The sequence below is a fragment of the Gorilla gorilla genome, chromosome 9 (assembly GCF_029281585.2).
Source record: "Gorilla gorilla gorilla isolate KB3781 chromosome 9, NHGRI_mGorGor1-v2.1_pri, whole genome shotgun sequence".
Taxonomy (NCBI): Eukaryota; Metazoa; Chordata; class Mammalia; order Primates; family Hominidae; genus Gorilla; species Gorilla gorilla.
The window spans coordinates 75343094-75363703 of NC_073233.2; the positions used below are offsets into that span (position 1 = coordinate 75343094).

Consider the following 20610-nt stretch of genomic DNA (forward strand, 5'->3'; position numbering starts at 1 on the left):
ACCAGGACTCACTGCAGTCTTGACCCCCGGGGCTCATGTGATCTTCCCACCGCAGCCTCCCAAGTAACTGGGATTTACAGGCCCACACCACCTCAACCAGCTAGTTTAAAATTTTTTTCTTTGTAGAGACAGGGTCTTGCTATGTTGCCCAGGCTGGTCACAAACTCCTGGGTTCAAGCAATTCTCCTGCCTCAGGCTCCCAAAGTGCTGGGATTATAGGCAGCCACCGCACCAGGAGAGGCTGGATCTTATAGACATCCTGGCCCCTGTGTGCAAGTCCACTGGGTCCAGAAGTGAGGAGGGGGCTGCACAGATGTGTGGAGACCCTGGCCCAGGAGGGCCTCTCTGGGACAATGTGCAATAGGGCAGAGCGCTGGCAGCTGGGACAGAAAGCTGCAGGGCTGGGACCTCCGGCCTCCATCCAAAGGTAGGGCTCAGGACTGTGTGCTCCAGGCTGCTCTCCCGGGCACCCCACCCCTAAGGGCGGGCCCTAGTACCAGTCTCTGCCCGCTCCGGCTCTCCCCACCCCTCCTTTCCATCTCTTCTCCATGGTGGGCCTCCCTCTTTCTTCATGGCAGCCCTACGTCTGTGACCCTCGACGACAGTCCCTGTCCATCTGTACCTGGCCCTCTGTCGGGACTTCCTCTGTGTCTCTGAAGACCCCCGTCTCTCCCTGCCTGCTCCGTACCCTCCTCCTGCTGGGTCCGTGTCCCGCCCCACGCCCCCAGGTCTGGGACGTTTTCGTGGCTGATGGGCGGGGGGGGCGCGTCCCCGGCGGGTCCCTATCGGCCCGTCCGCCCCGCGCCGCCCCCGCTGGGCACTGGGCATGCCCCAGGCGTTTCTATATAAAGCGGCGCCGCTTGGGCCGGGCGCTGTGCCACTGCCACCGCCGCCGCCGCTGCATCCCGCCCGGTCTGAGTCCGCCCGCCACGCCCGCCGAGCCGCTGCCGCCGCCAGGTACCCCGGCTCCGGCCCCGCCCCGGGGAGAGCCAGGGAGGGGGGCGGCCGGGGCAGGAGTCGCGGGGACGAGGACCCTGGGCGCCCGCGCCCCGCGGCGGGACCCTCGACGCTATGCCCCCCACCCCCGGGACCCGGCGCCCCCCACTCCCCCCGCGCTGGAGGGGCAGAGCCAAGCCGGGACCCCAGGGCAGGAAGGACCTGTGAGCCGCACTGGGGCAGGAGCCACTCGGTCTGGGCAGCAGAAATCCCTCCCCATCTTCGGGGTGGGGGTGGGGCGGCCTTGGCCTCTCTCTGCAGGGACAGGTGTCGGCCACCTCTCCACTCCCAAAGTCTAGGGGCTGGAAGGCCAGGCAGGGACTTGGCTGCCCTGACTCCTTCGTCTCTCTGTCCCTCTGTCTCTGCCATCAGTCTCTCAGCCACTCCACCCACGAGATGGTGAGTCTTCTGTGGTCCCTCCCCCACAAGGCCCAAGTCCCTGGGCAGAGAGTGGGCCCAGAGGACAGCAGGCAGCACCTAGGACCTAAGCCTGGGAGTTGCCCCCTGCAGACAGCTTAGACCCACGACCAGCTCCCCCACCCCCACCCTGCAGCTGCATCCTGGGAGGTGGGCACTCTTAGTGCCCTGTGACATTCATTCATTCCATGGCCCCTCAGGGAGCTCACCTTCTAGGAGACGGCACAGAGGCTCTGGCCCTGGCAAACTGGGATTCGAGCCCAGGCATGAGGCCCAGTCCTCTGCCGTCTGGGCCACAGCACACCATCTCCCAACAACCAAGAGATTCTCTTTGTCCCAGCCTCATCAGCCCCCAGGGGATGGGAGAGGGCAGGCACCAGGCAACAAGGTCCAAAGAGACCTCACGACTTGCTCAAGGTGGCCGAGCCTGTCCCCTGGAGGACAGACTCAGCTGCCAGGCCTGTCCAGGCCTGGGGACTGCAAAGAACAAGAATTCCATTCACACGAAGCCTCCCAGCAGCCCCATATTGGGGGGCGCCAGCCTCAGAGAGGGGAGGGACGTTAGGTTTCATCCAAAGAAAGCATTTCCATGACTCAAAATATCTGCAGGGGGGATACTGTCTAGCCTCCTAATGTTTAGCCCAGGGCTGGGCACACAGTAGGGCTTCAAGACCTACGTGGGGATGACAGTGGAATCACATTGAGGTGTCAGCATACTCCATGCCGGGTCATCAGACAGAAATAAGCCACCTCAGAGTGATGGCTGGGTTCGTTCATTCATCTACTCTTCAGTCAACAAACACTTACTGAGAAGTAGCTGTGTGCCAGGCACGCTTTAGGTGCTGGGGTTGCCTCCATGAACAAAACAAGCAGAAAACTCTGCTGCTGTGAAGCAAACTAAGGCGGAGCCCAGCGTGGCAGGGGCGGGAGGGGCTGGCCGGCAGGACACTGCTTCCTGCCATCCCCCCAGGGGCACCACACAGAACAGTTTACAAAGCACTCCCACGGTTGCGTTCCCATTAACAAGCCTTCGCCCCCAACACAAGCCTTTCCTCTCCTAGTCCCCAGGACGGTGTCAGCCCTGAACATAGCCCAGGCTGGGAGAGTGGGGGGCTTATACCCTTGAGTGACTTAATGTGCCCACTGGCCCACCCTGCCCAAGACCCACCACTTCTGCCCTCTCAGCTCTCCCTGGATCCATCGGGTCCCGAGTGGGATTGCCCACTGGGCTCCAAGGACCTGGAGGAAGAGGGCCCCTGGGGAGGGGGCTCTGGCCTGCCACCCACAGGCTGCTTCCCTGGCTCCTGGCGCCAGGACGTGGGCCTGGACTGCAAGGGATCCCCCGAGGGGGCCGAGGCCCGGGCTTGGACTGTCTACTACTACAGCCTCCTGCAGAGCTGTCTGCAGCAAGCTGGCCTTCCGGAGACCCAGGACCGCAGCCAGGTGCCCCGCACAGGTGCCCAAGGGCTCCCTGGAGGGGGACACCTCTGGGGGCAGGGAGGGGCCCTCAGCCCAGTCTGCTTGCTCATCCCTGTCAAGGTCGGCCCCTTCCCCTAGGCTCTGGTTCCATCTGAAGGCAGGGAAGGCACAGCCAGTTGGCCTAGGGTAGGCGGACATTGTTTGCAAGGGCATCTGGCACCAGTGAGGTCAAGGATTGGGCTCCCTGCCCTCACCCCCTCCCCAAAAAGACCCAGCCCTGGGATTGGGAAACCACGTTGTGTGGCACCAAACCTTCTAGAGAAAGGTCTTGGGAGCTGTGGTGGAGGCAGCTCAGCAGCTGAGACCCCACAGACTCCTCCCCTTCTGCCCCTCCACGCCTGTTATATATATATATATATCAGACTTTGTGTGGACAGAGGGTTCACAGGTAGAATACCTGAGAATCACAGACTTGGTCCCATTGTACAAACTGGGAAACTGAGGCTTGGAGGAACACTGACTCCTCCAAGGTCACACAGAAAGTCAGAGCTTGGGCTAGAACTCAGGTCTCCAGTCACCCAGCCCACAGCACCTCTGGAACAGCTGCAGAAAGGGGAAACCAGCTTCACGGGGCAGGACTGGCGGGCACCTCCATTCCCTGCTTGTCCCCTGTCTCGTCCGATTCCTGGAAAAACTCTGGGGGCCCAGGGTGGGGCCATGGGTGTGGAGGTGGTGGAAGGTGGGCAGAGAGACAGCAAGGGCGCCCCTGGTGAGCTGGGCCATGTTCTCTTTCCCGAGGCTGTCCTGGGGCGGAGGTGACCTTGTGCGTTCTGGGCTCCCCCAGCACCTTTCTGCCTGTGCTGCTGGAGGGTGGGGTCCAGAGCCCGGGTGAGTGTGTGCTCAAGTTTCCCCATCCCCTTCTACAGAAAGGGCAGCCCTGCCCTGGCCCAGCCACATCCCAAAATACCCGCCAACCCTGGCAACTGCCTGCATTCCACCGGAGCAGCTGCCATGCCGAATGGGGATGGGTTCTGGGATCAGCTGCTTCCACTCCGCTACCCGGGGGCCCGGGCATAGGGCATCAAGCCTTCCCTGGCCAGCCACTTGCCTTCTCTGCCCACAGGAAACATGCTCCTTTGCCTGTCCCCTGCTTGGCTGATGAAGGTGCCAGCACCCGGGCAGCCGGGTGAGGCAGCCCTGCTAGTCTCCAAGGCTGTGAGCTTCCACCCTGGGGGCCTGACATTCCTGGATGACTTTGTCCCCCCGCGCCGTGCCACCTACTTTCTGGCAGGCCTTGGCCCGGGGCCTGGCCGGGGCCGAGAGGCAGCAGAACTCGCTCGTGACCTGACCTGCCCCACAGGAGCTTCGGCTGAGCTGGCCCGGCTGCTGGAGGACCGGCTGCTGACAAGGCAGTTGCTGGCCCAGCAGGGTGGTGTGGCTGTGCCAGCGACCCTGGCTTTCACCTACAAGCCGCCGGGGCTGCTGCTGGGAGGGGATGCCAGCCTAGGGCTACGGCTGGTGGAGCTGAGTGGCAAAGAGGGCCAGGAGATGCTGGTGAAAGAGGAAGTGGAGGCTTTTCTGCGCTCCGAGGCCCTGGGTGATATCCTGCAGGTAACAGACTCTCGCCCACCCTGAGGTCTGTACAGATGCCAGCAGGATGGGACCCAGGCACGGTTACCAAGTCTGGCTGGAAAGGTGTCCCTACCTCTTAGCCCTGCCGCTGCCCTGCCCCATCTCTGGGGCAATCCCTTTTGCCTCAGTTTACTCACCGGCTCCTGTGGCGGAAGCGCCCCACCCTGCAGTACCTGGGGTGGTGTCCAGGAGGCCCCTTTCCCCTCCTTGCTGCAGGTGGCTGTGAAGCTCAGTGGCTGGCGCTGGCGGGGGCGGCAGGCATGGCGTCTGCACCCGCGGGCAGAGTTGGGTGCAGTGGTGGACACAGTGCTGGCGCTGCTGGAGAAGCTGGAGGAGGAGGAGAGTGTCCTGGTGGAGGCTGTGTATCCACCTGCCCAGCTGCCCTGCTCAGGTGAGAGCCACCTGGGCTGGCCAGGGATGGGAGTTTGGTGTGGCCTTCCGGCCACTCTGTGCTGGCCTTAGACCTCCCCGTCTTCCCCCAGATGGTCCTTCACCTGGCCCCGGCCTGGCAGTGCGAATCTGTGCTGTGGTGTGTCGGATACAGGGTGATAGGCCACTGCTGAGCAAGGTGAGCGTGGCCCAGGCCCAGGTTGTGACCCTGCCTGCCACACGCCAGCCCAGTCCCAGTAGTGGTTTGCCAAGGGCCCCTGAGCTGTCTCTGGGCAGAGAGGACAAAATCCTTACGGGGGTCGTAGTTGCCTCTGGGGAAACTACTGGGTCTGACCCGTCTTCCCTCTCCTGCAACCCTTCCAGAATCCCTCCCACACCAAGAGCCCCTGCCCCTGTGCTCAGCCCCACGCTGGGTAGTACCAGGGCCCAGGGGGCTGAATTGTCTTCCCAGAGAGCTCTTGCCCACGTAGAGGCTGACCCAGGGCCTCCTGATAAACCTCTAGTGCCTGGACCCCTTCAGGAGGGGCCTCTAAGCTGGAGAGTCAGGAAGGCTTACGGACCCTCCTGAGTACCCACCTCTAAGCTACACTGAGAGGGAGAGATTCGACCCTGCCCTCAGGGAGCTCCAGTGGGGTAGGGAGAGGTGCGCCCCAGGGAGATGCTAGGGTGGGGCACACCAGGGTGGCCCAGGCCCCCAGGGCTGCAGGAGCCATCCTGGAGGGAGACCCCAGCTGGGCCTGGAAGCCTGGGTAGAATCCCTGGAGAGGTCTGGGGACCAGATGGGGAGTGGCAGGGAGAGCTCGTGTGCAATTTAAGACACGTTGGAGGACGGGGCTTCTTGAATGTCCAGTGAGGGGTCTGGTCTGAATTTTGGCACAAGGCGGTGGGGGTGTGCGTGGGGGGCAGGAGTATGTGGGCCTCCCCCTGAGTCTCCCCCTGCCCAGGTGGTGTGCGGCGTGGGCCGCGGGGACCGCCCTCTACGGCACCACAACTCCCTGCCGAGGACGCTGGAGGTGGCGCTGGCCCAGTGCGGCCTGGGCGAGGAGGCGCAGGTGGCGGCTGTGCGGCAGCGCGTCAAGGCGGCGGCCGAGGCCGCGCTGGCCGCCGTGCTGGCTCTGGAGGCCGGTCTGAGTGCCGAGCAGCGCGGCGGGCGCCGGGCGCACACGGACTTCCTGGGTGAGTGAGGGCGGCCGGGGCCGGGGCCAGGAGCCGAGGGCCAGGGGCTGGAGGGCGGGGGCTGCCGTAGCTGAGCTCGCGCCCCCCGCCCGGCGCAGGCGTGGATTTCGCGCTGACAGCGGCCGGCGGCGTGCTGACCCCAGTGGCCCTGGAGCTGAACGGCGGCCTGTGCCTGGAGGCGTGCGGCGCGCTGGAGGGGCTGTGGGCCGCGCCGCGGCTGGGGCCGGCGGCCGACGAGGCGGTGGCGGCGCCGCTGGTGGAAACCATGCTTCGGCGGTCGGCGCGCTGCCTCATGGAGGGAAAGCAGCTGCTGGTGGTCGGCGCTGGCGGCGTCAGCAAGAAGTTCGTGTGGGAGGCGGCGCGCGACTACGGGCTCCAGGTGGGCGGGGCGCGGGGCGGGGCTGGGCCCCAGGTCCTGGCCCGAGTGGTGGAGGCGTGACCCCGGGGCGGGGCCTGGAGCAAAGGGGCGTCCTTGGGGCGGGACCAGCCGCGCTAGAGGCGGTGCTTGGGCGGGGCATCCTGGCCAGGTACAAGTAAGCCCAGGCGTAGGGGCGGAGTCCGCCGCCCGGTGAGGGTGAGGGGACTCCCCTAGTTCTGGAGTGAGAGGCCCTGGGGAGGGCAGGGAGTCCTCCACAGAAAGAGGAGAGGAGCCCGGGTAGATGGGCTGGGCGAGGGACAGCGTTAGCGCCAGAGTGAGGGCCTTGAATGCCAGGCTAAGGAGCCTGGCTCTGTCTTGGGGAAAGGGCGGGCCCTTTGAGGTTGAATTCCTGACACTTGGCACCCAGGACCCGCAGAGGGTGCTGGGGAGCCGCATACAGATCCTGAATCAAGTTCATAGCAGGGCATCACTTTACAGAATCTGGAGCGAGCCAGGCAGGTAGACTTGTTTTTTTCTTTTTTGAGACAGGGTCTCAATCTGTTGACCAGACTGGAGTGCGGTGGTGCGATCACAGCTCACTGCAGCCTCGACTTCCTGGGCTGAAGCGATCCTCCCACCTCAGCCTCCCTAGTAGCTGAGACTACAGGCACGTGCCACCATGCCCAGCTAATTTTTTTTTTTTTTTTTTTTTTGAAACGGAGTCTTGCTCTGTCGCCCAGGCTGGGTGCAGTGGCGTGATCTCGGCTCACTGCAACCTCCCGGGTTCACGCCATTCTCCTGCCTCAGACTCCCGAGTAGCTGGGACTACAGGCGCCCGCCACCACGCCTGGCTAACTTTTAGTAGAGATGGGGTTTCACCATGTTAGCCAGGATGGTCTCGATCTCCTGACCTCGTGATCCACCCGTCTCAGTCTCCCAAAGTGCTGGGATTACAGGCGTGAGCCACCGCACCCGGCCTTTTTTTTTTTTTTTTTTTTTTAATACGGAGTCTCCCTCTGTCTCCCAGGCTGGAGTGGAATGGCGCAATCGTGGCCCATTGCAACCTCTGCCTCCTGGGTTCAAGTGATTCTCGTGCCTCAGCCTCCGGAGTAACTAGGATTACAGGCACGCACCAATATGCCCGGCTAATTTTTGTATTTTTAGTAGAGACAGGGTTTCACCATGTTGGCCAGGCTGGTCTCGAACTCCTGACCTCAAGTGATCTGCCCGCTTTGGCCTCCCAAAGAACTGGGATTACAGGCGTGAGCCAGCAGCCTGGCCTGCCCGGCTAATTTTAAAAATTTTTAGTAGAGACGGGATCTCGCTCTGTTGCCCAGGATGGTCTTGAACTCCTGAGCTCAAGCGATCCTCCTGCTTCGGCCTCCCAAAGTGCTGGGATTACAGGTGTGAGCCACCGCACACAGCCAAGTAGACATTTTTATCCCCATTGAACAGATAAGAAAACTGAGGCCATCTCAAGCTGGCCCTAATCTAGCACACTGGCCTCCTCTCCCCTCTCCCACCGTGCAGCACCCCCTGGGACACCACCTCTGTGTCCCCTGCCTTGCTCAGTGTTTTCTCCACTTGGAATGTCACTCCACTGCAGAGGCTGTGTTACTTTGCAGAGAGCCACCCTCCCTCTCTCTTCAGTGGCTGCCCTGCCCTGGGTTCCCCCAGCAGGCAGTAAGCTTTAGGGGCACGGGGCTCCACTGGATTCCTCCGTGGGCACTTCCCAGTGTCAGAGCACATGGGGTGAATGGTGACCAAACCACTTGTCCCAAGCCCCAGCCCTGGTAGTTTCTCTGCAATCCCCAGCCAGTGAGGCTGCCTGTGGGAAAGAGTCCACCACGCTCTCTCACACCCTCTTCTCTGTGCTGCAGCCCCTCCCACCCAGAACATGCCTTTTCCTCCTGCAGCCACCTGGCTGACTCATATTCTTCAGCTCCCAGCTTAGGCATTGCCTCCTCTAGCATGCCTTCCCTCCCCTCCAGCCTGTATCAGGTGTCCCACTTCTGCCCCTTCCATTTATTCAGTCAATCCACAACACACATTTATTGAGCACCTAGTGTTTGTGTACTCGCATCCCCTGAAGGGGCCATCCTAGGCCCCATCCTATCCCCCTAGCACCCAGTACTAGCTGACCTGGATATGCCCCACCCTGTGGCTTCTGCAGCTGCACCTCGTGGAGTCAGACCCCAACCACTTTGCATCCCAGTTGGTACAGACCTTCATCCACTTTGACATGACAGAGCACCGGAGGGATGAGGAGAACGCACGGCTGCTGGCAGAGTTGGTGCGGGCTCGCGGCCTCAAGCTAGATGGCTGCTTCTCCTACTGGGATGACTGCCTGGTGCTCACAGCCCTGCTCTGCCAGGAGCTAGGTCTGCCCTGCAGCTCCCCAGCTGCCATGCGCCTGGCTAAGCAGAAGAGCCTCACTCAGCTGCACCTGTTGCGCCACCATGGCCCACCCTGGCCTGCGCCCTCCCTCCATGCTGTGCCCTGCTGCCCACTGGAGAGCGAGGCTGACGTGGAGAGGGCTGTGCACCAGGTACCCCTGCCAGGTGTCATGAAGCTGGAGTTCGGGGCAGGTGCGGTGGGTGTGCGGCTGGTAGAGGATGCGCCACAGTGCCATGAGCACTTTTCCCGGATTACTCGAGACTTGCAGGGCGAGGCTGACCACCCAGGCATTGGGCTGGGCTGGGGCAATGCCATGCTGCTGATGGAGTTTGTGGAGGGCACCGAGCACGACGTGGACCTGGTGTTGTTTGGTGGGCGGCTGCTGGCTGCCTTTGTCTCTGACAATGGCCCTACGAGGCTGCCTGGCTTCACTGAGACGGCGGCCTGCATGCCCACCGGGCTGGCACCAGAGCAGGAGGCACAGATGGTTCAGGCAGCCTTCCGCTGTTGCCTGGGCTGCGGGCTGCTCGATGGAGTCTTCAACGTGGAGCTCAAGCTGACCGGGGCTGGGCCTCGGCTTATCGAGATCAACCCCCGCATGGGTGGCTTCTACCTGCGTGATTGGATCCTGGAGCTCTATGGCGTGGACCTGCTGCTGGCTGCTGTTATGGTGGCCTGTGGCTTGCGTCCTGCCCTGCCCACCCGCCCACGTGCTCGTGGCCATCTGGTGGGCGTCATGTGCCTTGTGTCCCAGCACCTGCAGGCCCTGAGTTCCACCGCCAGCCGTGAGACCCTGCAGGCCCTGCACGACCGTGGACTGCTACGCCTCAATCTGCTGGAGGAGGCCCTGGTGCCTGGCGAGTACGAGGAGCCCTACTGCAGTGTGGCCTGTGCCGGACCCAGCCCCATCGAGGCCCGTCTCCGCCTGCTGGGCCTCTGCCAGGGCCTGGGCATCGATGGGCCCAGCTACCCTGTTGCCCACTTCCTGTCTCACTTCAAATAGCACTGGGGTCAGGGGGCAGGGAAGCAGTGCTGGGAGGAGGCACTGTGGTGCCCTCTGCTCCCTGGAGCTCTTCCTGCTTCTCTCCCCATCGCCATGCCCAGCCCCAGCCTGGCCCGCTGCAATGCCTAGGTCTGTTCCAGAGCAGCAGGGCAATTTAGACACCAAGGCATCCTGGACTCAAGGGCCTCTTGCCCTCCCGAAGGCCCCAGTCCAGCCTACAGCTTCCCCAGCATTCTAGCCTTGGAGAAATGACAATGGCCACACACAAACACACACACCTCTGTCGCCAGCTCCCCAGGTGGGAGTGGGCCCAAACCCAGCCCCTCCTGTCCACCCCTCCAGGTCTCACTCTCTTCCTGCCATCTACAAGAGGAGAGGACCTGGCTAGGCCCCAAGCCTTGGACAAATCCTGGGAAAACCTGAGACTAGAACCCTTGTCTTCCTCTTACCCAAATTCTAGGATAACTCTAGAGCCTGCTGGAAACTTGGTGGCATCCAACCTGCCTCATTCAGCCTGAGCGGTAGAGGCAGGTGGCCTGTGGACAGAAGTAATCCTCTTTCTGCTCACCCCAGGCAGACACAACTGCCTATGTTCCCCCGATGAGAGGAAACAGGCTGAGAGAAGAAAAATGACTGCTCCAGGATTATACCACAGTGGAGGGCGGGTCACAGGACATGATGCAGGGTCCAGGTTTCTGTTTTGATCAAGTCTTACATGCCCATTCAGCTTCTAGGCCCCCCTCACCTCCCTGCCCTCATTCACAAGTGGCCCCGAGACACGTGAACACCTCCCTCCTATGCATCACAAACCTTCTCCACCGAGCTTTGGTGCTTTGGCCTCTGGCACACCTAACTAGCATTGGCAGAGGAGAGTCTACACTCTCTTCCTCATTCAGGGAAGATGCTTTAAGAAATCCTGCCTCTGTGCAGCAGAGGAGCTGGAGGCAGCTCCCCAAGCATCCCTCCCCAAATAAAGGCTTATGTACTGGTGAAGTGTCTAGATAGGTTCTCTTGACTGGACAACTCCTCCCAGGATCAGCTAGATAGGGGGTGGGGAAGGGGGATCAAGAGACGGGTAGGGGATACTTGTAGCATCTGGAGCTAAGGGAAAACCACCCCACTGGCCTGGTGTCTGAGTTGCCCTGGGTTGCTAGGGGACTGCCCTACACCCACATCAAGACCCGAACCTGGGGATCTCCTTTGGTGGAATTACAACCAGAGGGCCACATTCAACCAGATAACCCTCTGCATGCCTGGAGACCCCTGAATTCTGTCCACCTCAGTTCATACCCAACCTCCCCTATGCACATGGAAGGCACACCTAGACAGCCTCCAACAATCAGAACTCACACCCAAGACCTGGTCTGGCCCAAATTCACACCCACACATCCCCATCCAATAAGAATCCATACCCAATTTTTTTTTTTTTGAGACAGTTTCACTCTTGTTGCCCAGGCTGGAGTGCAATGGCACAGTCACGGCTCACTGAAACCTCTGCCTCCCGGGTTTAAGTGATTCTTCTGCCTCAGCCTCTCAAGTAGCTGGGATTACAGGCACCCACCACCACACCCAGCTAATTTTTGTATTTTTAGTAGAGACGGGGTTTCACCATGTTGGCCAGACTGGTGTCGAACTCCTGACCTCAAGCGATCCACCCGGCTCGACCTCCCAAAGTGCTGGGATTGCAGGTGTGAGCCACCACGCCCCGCCAAATCCATACCCAATCTAAAGTCACAGACCACATGTCACAGACAAGATTTGCTGTGTTGAGTGTGTTCATTCTTTCTTTTTTTTTCCTTTTTTGGAGACGGAGTCTCATTCTGTTGCCCAGGCTGTAGTGCAATGGCGTGATCTTGACTCACTGCAACCTCTGCCTCCCAGGTTCAAGCGATTTTCCTACCTCAGCCTTCCAAGTAGCTGGGACTATAGGCATGCACCACCACTCCCGGCTAATTTTTGTATTTTTAGTAGAGACAGGTTTTCACTATGTTGGTTAAGCTGGTCTTGAACTCCTGACCTCAAGTGATCCACCAGCCTTGGCCTCCCAAAGTGCTGGGATCGCAGGCATGAGCGACCCTGCCTGGCCTAAGTTCATTCTGTCAACAGCGTTTTTGGTTTTTGCTGGGTGTAGTGGCTCATGCCTGTAATCACAGCACTTTGGAAGGCCAAGGCAGGAGGATCACTTGAGTCCAGAAGTTCAAGACCAGCCTCCTGGGCAACAAAACAAGACCTCCTCTCTAAAAAAAAAAAAAAAAGAAAGAAAGAAAGAAAGAAAGAAAGAAAGAAAGAAAAGAAAAAAGATTATGTGACTATGTCATTCCAGTTACTTGGGATTTGAGGTGGGACAATCACTGGAACCCAAGAAGTCAAGGCTGCAATGAGCCACGATCTTGCCACTGTACTCCAGCCTGGGTGACAGAGTAAGATCCTGTCTGAAAAACTAAACAAAACAAAGAAAAAAAAAAACATAAAGTTTTTTTTTTTTTTTTTTTTTTAAGATGGAGTTTCGCTCTTGTTGCCCAGGCTGGAGTATAATGGCATGATCTTGGCTCACCGCAACCTCCGCTTCCCAGGTTCAAGTGATTCGCCTGCCTCAGCCTTCCCGAGTAGCTGGGATTACAGGCATGCACCACCATGCCCAGCTAATTTTGTGTTTTTAGTAGAGGCGGGGTTTCTCCATGTTGGTCAGGCTGGTCCTGAACTCCCGACCTCAGGTGATCCGCCTGGCTCGGCCTCCCAAAGTGCTGGGATTACAGGTGTGAGCCACCGTGACTGGCCAGGTTTTCGGGTTTTATTTGTTTGAGACTTGGTCTCGCTCTGTCGCCCAGCCTGGAGCGCAGTGGTGCAATCTTGGCTCACTGCAACCTCTATCGCCCGAGTTCAAGCGATTCTCCTGCCTCAACCTCCCGAGTATCTGGGAGTACAGGTGTGCGCCACCACACCCGTCTAATTTTTGTATTTATAGTAGAGGTAGAGTTTCATCATGTTGGCCAGGCTGGTCTCCAACTTCTGGCCTCAAGTGATCCACCCACCTCGGCCTCCCAAAGTGTTGAGATTACAGGTGTGAGCCACCGCCTCCAGCCTGTTTGTTTTTTTGAGACAGGATCTCACTCTGTCACCCAGTCTGGAGTGCAGTGGCACCATCATAGCTCACTGTAACCTTGAACTCCTGGCCTCAAGTGATCCTCCCAACTTGGCTTCCCAAAGTGCTACGACTACAGGCGTGAGGCATCGTGTCCGGCCTCAACAACGTTTTTTGAAGTGTCTATTCTGTACCAGGTGCCTAAATGTGCTTAAATTATTAAGGGAGTAAACGCCAACAAAATCCCATATTTACAGGTCTATCACTGACCCCCAAAACCCTATTTAAGGCGGGAACCTGGCAACATAGCCTGGCAGTGAGCTGGCCACTCAGTAAATGCTCCGATTTGCAGGGTCCTCGAGCCAGACGCACTTTGAGGAGACCCTGATGCAGCCGCCTCCCTTTCTGGAGTGAACCGAAAGCAACGCGACCTGCCTTTCATCACGCAGCCGGCCTGGCAGTACCCGTCTCCAACAGGGCTGGGGATTGCATTTACATTCACACCTGCATACACTTCCGACCCTGCTCCATCCAAACTCAAAACTCCGTAGAACCAAAACGAGCTCCCAGAAAGCCTTGCGGGGAAGACCGAGGGTCCTGCGGAAAGGATTCTGCAGGCTGAAGGCTAGGCGCCTCGCCACTCTAGGACTACAATTCCCGAGAGGCCTTGCGACGGACGCCATCTTTGTTCCCCACCAGGCTAAGCGATTTTCCGGAGGGGGAGTAAGATCCCTTGCGTCACCGGCGCGCGCAGCTGCCGTCGCGGAGAGATGATGTTTAGGTCCGGGACTGTCAGTCAGTGCGCGGCCAGGTACGGGCCCACGGGCCCGCGGGGCCGGCGCCGCCATGGCGGCCGTGTTTGATTTGGATTTGGAGACGGAGGAAGGCAGCGAGGGCGAGGGCGAGCCAGAACTCAGCCCCGCGGTGAGTGCCCTGCCCTGGCGCGACTGGATCCTGGAGCCGATCCTGTCACCCAGCCGAGGCCGGAGCGGTGGCTCCGCACGCCCAGAGCGGGCTCCGACCCTTTGCAGACCCAGATCCTTCTCAGATCCCGGTCTCTATTAAGCTCTGATCCCACCCTCACCCCGACCTCTCTTCCAGAACCCCAGCCTTTTCTCCCGATTCTCCCTTTCCTGCCTTCGGTTTCTTCCCAATTCTTACCCATCCCCTACTAGCTGCCATCCCTGACACCCTTCTCTCCTGGGCCACGCAGTCCAACCTGAACGGGAGCGGGGAGGTATCCTGGCACCTTCCTTGGCTCTTACCCCTTGGTTTCTCACAGGACGCGTGTCCCCTTGCCGAGTTGAGGGCAGCTGGTCTAGAGTGAGTGAGGGTCGTGTTGGGGGAGCGGGGAATGGAGTGGGGAAGGGGAACTGGGGAGCACTGGAGCCTTGTCCTCATTAACTCCTTGTGTCCGTAGGCCTGTGGGACACTATGAAGAGGTGGAGCTGACTGAGACCAGCGTGAACCTTGGCCCAGAGCGCATCGGGCCCCACTGCTTTGAGCTGCTGCGTGTGCTGGGCAAGGGGGGCTATGGCAAGGTAGGGGCGGGCGCACCCTCCTCCTGGCCTCACAGCCTCCATCTGGAGGCAGCAAAGGGTTCTCAAAACAAATTAGACTTGTGAATCAGCAGGGCCTCTAATGGGATTCAGAGCCAGAAACATAAAGGAGGGAAGGCCAAATCCTCTCCAATCGGACTTGAAATCTTCACTGCCCCACCCTTGGCAGGGCCTAGGCCTCCTGATCCCAAAGCCAGAGCTTCAGGGTGGGGCTTCTTGAAGATAGGATGTGGAGAAGGAAGTTGATCCTGTCTCCCCTGCCCTACAGGTGTTCCAGGTGCGAAAGGTGCAAGGCACCAACTTGGGCAAAATATATGCCATGAAAGTCCTAAGGAAGGTGAGTCACTCGTTCAGCCAACGAATACTGTGTGGCTGCCATTCCCAACGTGCTGTACCAGGCTTTGGGAAGACAGCAGGGAACACAGTGGAGGAGGATCCCTGACTTTGGCATTTGCTGGTTTATTGTCTGTTGTGATGTGTATTGTCTTGCAGTAATTCTCAATGGGGGCAATTTTGACTCCCAGCAGACATTTGACAACAGTGTCTGGACACTATTTTATTTTATTTTTTTTTGAGACGGAGTCTTGCTCTGTCACCCAGGCTGGAGTGCAGTGACACGATTTTGGCTCACTGCCACCTCTGTCTCCCAGGTTCAAGCGATTCTCGTGCCTTAGACTCCGGAGTAGCTGGGATTACAGGCGCTTGCCACCACACCCAGCTAATTTTTGTATTTTTTTGTAGAGGTGGGGTTTCGCCTGGCTGGTCTCTAACTCCTAATCTCAGGTGATCTGCCCGCCTTGGCCTCCAATGTGCTGGGAGCTGGGATTACAGGCATGAGCCACCGTCCCTAGCTTTTCTTTTTTTGGATGGAGTCTTGCTTTGTACCCCAGACTGGAGTGCAGTAGTGCACTCTGCTCTCTACAACCTCTGCCTCCCGGGTTCAGGTAATTCTCTTACCTCAGCCTCCTGAGTAGTTGGGACTACAGGCTTGTGCCACCACACCTGGCTAATCTTTGTATTTTTATTTGTTTACCTACTTATTTTGAGATGGAGTCTCACTCTGTCACTCAGGCTGGAGTGCAGTGGTGCGATCTCGGCTCACTGGCAACCTCCACCTCCCAGGTTGAAGTGATTCTCCTGCCTCAGCCTCCCGAGTAGCTGGGATTACAGGCGTGAACCACCACTCCTGGCTAATTTTTTTTTTTTGTATTTTTAGTAGAGATGGGTTTTTGTCATGTTGGTCAAGCTGGTCTTGAACTCCTGACCTCAGGCTATCCGCCCACCTTGGCCTCCCAAAGTGCTGGGATTACAGCTATGAACCACCGTGCCTGGCCTAGTTTTTGTACTTTTTAGTGGAGGCAGGGTTTCACCATGTTGGTCAGGCTGGTCTCGAACTCCTGACCTCAGGTGATTCGCCTGCCTCAACCTCCCAAAGTGCTGGGATTACAGGTGTGATCCATGCGCCTGGCATGGACACATTTTTGATTGTCAAGGCAAGAGGGGAGTGTTACTGGCACCCGGTGGGTGGAGACCAGGGATGCTGCTGAACATCCCACGATGCGCAGGGCAGCCTCCCACAACAAAGAATGACCTGGTCCCAGGTGTCAGTAGTGCCGAGGTTGAGAAACCCTGTGTTAGAGGATAAACCCATCCCCGAAAATGATGGTGGCTGACAGCAGCAGAATTATGGAGAAATACAATGCAGTGACAGAGGATGGCAGCAGGTAACAGATGGATGGTCTGAGGAGCTCTGATTGCCCCCATTTTTTTTTTTTTTGAGATAGTGTCTCACTCTGTCACCCAGGCTGGAGTGCAGTGGCGTGATCTCAGCTCACTGCAACCTCTGCCCCTGGGTTCAAGCGATTCTCCTGCCTCAGCCTCCTGAGTAGCTGGGATTACAGGCGTGTACCATCATACCCAGCTAATTTTTCTATTTTTAGTAGAGATGGGGTTTCGCCATGTTGGCAAGGATGGTCTCAAATTCCTGACCTCAGGTAATCCGCCTGCCTTGGCCTCCTAGAGTGCTGGGATTACAGGTGTGAGCCACTGTGCCCAGCCTGGATGCCTCAGTTTCTAACCAATTCCTGTATCTCCAGGCCAAAATTGTGCGCAACGCCAAGGACACAGCACACACACGGGCTGAGCGGAACATTCTAGAGTCAGTGAAGCACCCCTTTATTGTGGAACTGGCCTATGCCTTCCAGACTGGTGGCAAACTCTATCTCATCCTTGAGTGCCTCAGTGGTATGAGTGTGGGCCCAGGCAGGGGTGCTGGGGGTGGGGGGGGGGGCAGCGAGCCAGCAAAGGAAGCTCTAGGGGGAAGCTCTTGAGAGATGAGTCTGTGGGGGTTGGCTAGGGGGCCCCCACTCTGTCCTACCCATCCACCCATCCATCCGTGCATCCGTCCCATCATTCATTCATTCAGCAAACGTCTGTCCAGCACCTACTGTGTCCCTCACGTGTGTTGGGGGTGGATGGGCATGGTGTGAATTTGGATAGAAGTCCAGAGGATGGTTGGGTCTCTTCCTACTCCCCTCCCTGTCTTGTTCTTCTCTCCCGTGTGCCCTGCATCCTGTCAGGTCCCCAGCCCAACTGGTCCATTCTCTGTAGCGTCCTCCTCCATCCGTCCACTCTCAGGGGCCTGGTGGGGTGGCCAGAGCACTTTTATAACTGGGCTGAGACCTCCCGCTCACCTGCTTTCTAGTGTCTCCTCTGCCGACTGCTGAGGTCATAGAGCCTGGGGCTGCTCCCAGCCCTTCTATTCAGAATCCTGCGGCTGGCTGCCCACATCAAGCCTTGCCCCTAGGCCGGCTGTCCCCTGCAGGCTGTGAGCAGTCTTGGCCTGCCTTTCCCTCGTTTGGGCTAGATGAACCCTGCGAGCTTCTGCCTCCATGCTCTGCATTCGCTCCGTCCATCTCAGCATCCCCTTAAAGTCCCAGCAAACCGCGCTTTCTCTGTTCTGTTATGTTGGGATTCACTCTGTCTTCCCTGTCTTCTCTGCGAGATCTTTTGGGCTAAGCTCTTGGAGCTGTGGCCTGGGCCTGGCGTATTAGAGCCGTTGTGTACATGTCTGTCTCCCCAGTGGACTGAGCGTCCTGAGGGCAGTGGCTGGGTCTCTTCATCCTGTCCCCAGCTTCACCCAGCACAGGGCCAGGCACCGAGTAGGCGTCGGTAGATGTTTGCTGAATTGAATTGAATCCCCACGGCAGCTCTGTGAGGCAGGTAGGGCGGGAATTATGAGCCCCTCTTTCCCCAAGAAGAAATAAAGACTCAGAAAGCACAAAGGGGCTTGGACCCAGCACGTGGCTGCTGACGTGTTTGTGTGGCAGGTGGCGAGCTCTTCACGCATCTGGAGCGAGAGGGCATCTTCCTGGAAGATACGGCCTGGTGGGTGTTACTTCTCCGCTTTCCTGAGGCTGCCAGGTCCCTGCCCTACTCCCGCCTTCACCCTGTCTTGTTTCTGCAGCTTCTACCTGGCTGAGATCACGCTGGCCCTGGGCCATCTCCACTCCCAGGGCATCATCTACCGGGACCTCAAGCCTGAGAACATCATGCTCAGCAGCCAGGGTGCGCATGTGTGCGCGGGCAGCTGCAGGCGGGGTCTGCAATCTGTGGGGAGGGCTGAGGACCTCTGTGGGTGGGGTGGGGCCCTGGTCACGCCTCTCCAACACCCTTCCTCAGGCCACATCAAACTGACCGACTTTGGACTCTGCAAGGAGTCGATCCATGAGGGCGCCGTCACTCACACCTTCTGCGGCACCATTGAGTACATGTAAGTGGCACCTGGCTGGCCCAGGGGTCGGGAGGACAGCCCGAAGGGGCACGGCCTGACTGACAGTTCCACCTGGACCCCAGGGCCCCTGAGATTCTGGTGCGCAGTGGCCACAACCGGGCTGTGGACTGGTGGAGCCTGGGGGCCCTGATGTACGACATGCTCACTGGATCGGCAAGTCCAGCCCCCGGGGAGGAGGAGGGGCAGGGGCAGAGGTGGGAGTAGCCCCCCTCCTGGGGCAAGGGCAGGGCCTGGTGGGAGGCCCACAAGGCTCCTCTCACCTTCCTCCTCCTCCAGCCGCCCTTCACCGCAGAGAACCGGAAGAAAACCATGGATAAGATCATCAAGGGCAAGCTGGCGCTGCCCCCCTACCTCACCCCAGATGCCCGGGACCTTGTCAAAAAGGTGCAGCTCCCTTCTCCCTTCTCCGGGGCCCTGCCAGCCATTCTGCACGTGTTGCTGAGTCTCTCTGGGCTGTGGGGAAGCCAGGGCCACCCCGGCCTGTGCAGTTTGCCTCTGGGAGTGAAAGGAGCCCCTCCCTTGAAGTCAGGGATTGAGCCCAGGTCTCAGCCCTGTCACAGACCAGCTGCTGCCCTGGCCCAGTCCTTAGGCTGAGTCCTAACCAGTGACACGCTTGTGATGAGCTGGCCACACTTCCGTCAAAGGCGAGCATCGGAGGTGTTAGGGGGAGGCCGGACAGCCACATGGGGAGTTGGCGCCTCACCAACGCGCCCTGGGGCAATGCCAGGGCCCAGGAGCCTCTGCAAAGCCTTTGTGGAGAAGGTGGCTCCATTGACCAAACCTTGAAAGCCCTGAGGGTATCCATAGGTGGGAGCCACACCCAAAAGCATTCTCTCCCATGTCACCTGACCCCTACTCCAGCTAGCCCTGGGACCCGGGGACACATGAGCAGTACCTGCCCAGGCCCTCACCCTCTCTCCTGGTCCCGCAGTTTCTGAAACGGAATCCCAGCCAGCGGATTGGGGGTGGCCCAGGGGATGCTGCTGATGTGCAGGTGGGTTTGGGACCACCACCAGGGGTAGGGCTGAGTCTCCAAGGGTGCCGGGAATGGGGGCAGGGCCCCAGGGCAGAGGGAGTGACCAGGGGGGTAAGCAGGGTGAGCTGTTAGTGGGTTTGGGGCATTGTCTACCTACAGAGACATCCCTTTTTCCGGCACATGAATTGGGACGACCTTCTCGCCTGGCGTGTGGACCCCCCTTTCAGGCCCTGTCTGGTGAGCAGCAGGGCTGGTGGCCGGTGGCCGGTGGCGGGTGGCAAGTGGAGAACCCGCATCTTGGTGCCCTCTGACCCCTCCCCACTCTGGTCGGCCCACAGCAGTCAGAGGAGGACGTGAGCCAGTTTGATACCCGCTTCACACGGCAGACGCCGGTGGACAGTCCTGATGACACAGCCCTCAGCGAGAGTGCCAACCAGGCCTTCCTGGTGAGTGCGGGGGCCTGAGGCCTGTGGGACCAGGACAGGGATCGTGACTAAGGATGGCAGGCACTAAGTGTCGCATGGCCCTGCCTCCGCCCCCCAGGGCTTCACATACGTGGCGCCGTCTGTCCTGGACAGCATCAAGGAGGGCTTCTCCTTCCAGCCCAAGCTGCGCTCACCCAGGCGCCTCAACAGTAGCCCCCGGGCCCCCATCAGGTACTGAGGGATGTGGGGGTGTGTGGCTGGGTTAGGGACGCTAGCAGGCAGGACGCCAGCTCCAGCCTTGGGTGCCTTGGCCACATCTGTCAGCCAGTGTTGGCTTCAGTTGCTGTGTCTATCATGGTGACCTCAGTTCCTACACCCCTTGTGGCCAGGCTGCCTGGATGGGAGTTTGTGGAGCCCACGGCCTGTGTGCCTGGGCAGATGGGAAAGGCTGCCTTCCCTGATCGAGTGCTGGCAGCCTCTGGCAGGGCCTAGGAGGCTCTTATTCTGCCTTGGTTTCCCCTGCAGCCCCCTCAAGTTCTCCCCTTTTGAGGGGTTTCGGCCCAGCCCCAGCCTGCCGGAGCCCACGGAGCTACCTCTACCTCCACTCCTGCCACCGCCGCCGCCCTCGACCACCGCCCCTCTCCCCATCCGTCCCCCCTTAGGGACCAAGAAGTCCAAGAGGGGCCGTGGGCGTCCAGGGCGCTAGGAAGCTGGGTGGGGGTGAGGGTAGCCCTTGAGCCCTGTCCCTGCAGCTGTGAGAGCAGCAGGACCCTGGGCCAGTTCCAGAGACCTGGGGGTGTGTCTGGGGGTGGGGTGTGAGTGCGTATGAAAGCGTGTGTCTGCTGGGGCAGCTGTGCCCCTGAATCATGGGCACGGAGGGCCGCCCGCCACGCCCCGCGCTCAGCTGCTCCCGTGGAAGATTAAAGGGCTGAATCATGGCGCTGACCTGGCTCTTTGTGCTGCATGCCTAGGGTTGGGTTGGATTGT

At 59.5% G+C, this 20610-nt stretch overlaps 2 protein-coding genes across 12 annotated transcripts; both read left to right on the top strand.

Annotated features, from left to right (window-relative positions):
• The first annotated feature begins 852 nt into the window (after positions 1-852).
• Positions 853-10781, top strand: CARNS1 (carnosine synthase 1). Of its 11 annotated transcripts, none has more exons than XM_055354608.1 (10): positions 853-957; positions 1369-1395; positions 2599-2869; positions 3631-3720; positions 3956-4443; positions 4681-4855; positions 4947-5032; positions 5799-6030; positions 6129-6409; positions 8562-10781. In XM_055354608.1, exons 2-10 carry the CDS (start codon positions 1393-1395, stop codon positions 9786-9788), a joined length of 2853 nt encoding a protein of 950 aa, XP_055210583.1. In that variant the 5' UTR covers positions 853-957; positions 1369-1392; the 3' UTR covers positions 9789-10781. The 11 variants fall into 11 exon arrangements, with proteins under 11 accessions (XP_055210583.1, XP_055210588.1, XP_055210586.1 ...); XM_055354613.1 differs by having other exon boundaries at positions 2728-2869; XM_055354611.1 differs by lacking the exon at positions 3631-3720.
• Positions 10782-13222: 2441 nt separating this feature from the next.
• On the top strand, positions 13223-20561 carry RPS6KB2 (ribosomal protein S6 kinase B2). The gene is made up of 15 exons (XM_004051634.5): positions 13223-13794; positions 14153-14193; positions 14291-14411; positions 14698-14766; positions 16526-16673; positions 17759-17816; positions 17896-17996; positions 18111-18201; positions 18285-18375; positions 18499-18606; positions 19154-19216; positions 19358-19435; positions 19537-19644; positions 19742-19854; positions 20149-20561. The coding sequence occupies exons 1-15, from the start codon at positions 13717-13719 to the stop codon at positions 20327-20329; spliced, it is 1449 nt and encodes a 482-aa protein (XP_004051682.3). The 5' UTR covers positions 13223-13716; the 3' UTR covers positions 20330-20561.
• Positions 20562-20610: the final 49 nt, after the last annotated feature.

Excerpts from the sequence above, each read along its gene's own strand:
- CARNS1 (XM_055354607.1), top strand. The coding sequence starts at position 2,548 with ATGTGCCCACTGGCCCACCCTGCCCAAGACCCACCACTTCTGCCCTCT. Across the intron at positions 2,870-3,630 it reads CAGCCAGGTGCCCCGCACAG|GCTGTCCTGGGGCGGAGGTG; the intron begins GTGCCCAAGGGC and ends CTCTTTCCCGAG. Across the intron at positions 5,033-5,798 it reads ATAGGCCACTGCTGAGCAAG|GTGGTGTGCGGCGTGGGCCG; the intron begins GTGAGCGTGGCC and ends CCCCCTGCCCAG.
- RPS6KB2 (XM_004051634.5), top strand. The coding sequence starts at position 13,717 with ATGGCGGCCGTGTTTGATTTGGATTTGGAGACGGAGGAAGGCAGCGAG. Across the intron at positions 14,412-14,697 it reads GCAAGGGGGGCTATGGCAAG|GTGTTCCAGGTGCGAAAGGT; the intron begins GTAGGGGCGGGC and ends CCTGCCCTACAG. Across the intron at positions 19,855-20,148 it reads AGCCCCCGGGCCCCCATCAG|CCCCCTCAAGTTCTCCCCTT; the intron begins GTACTGAGGGAT and ends TTTCCCCTGCAG.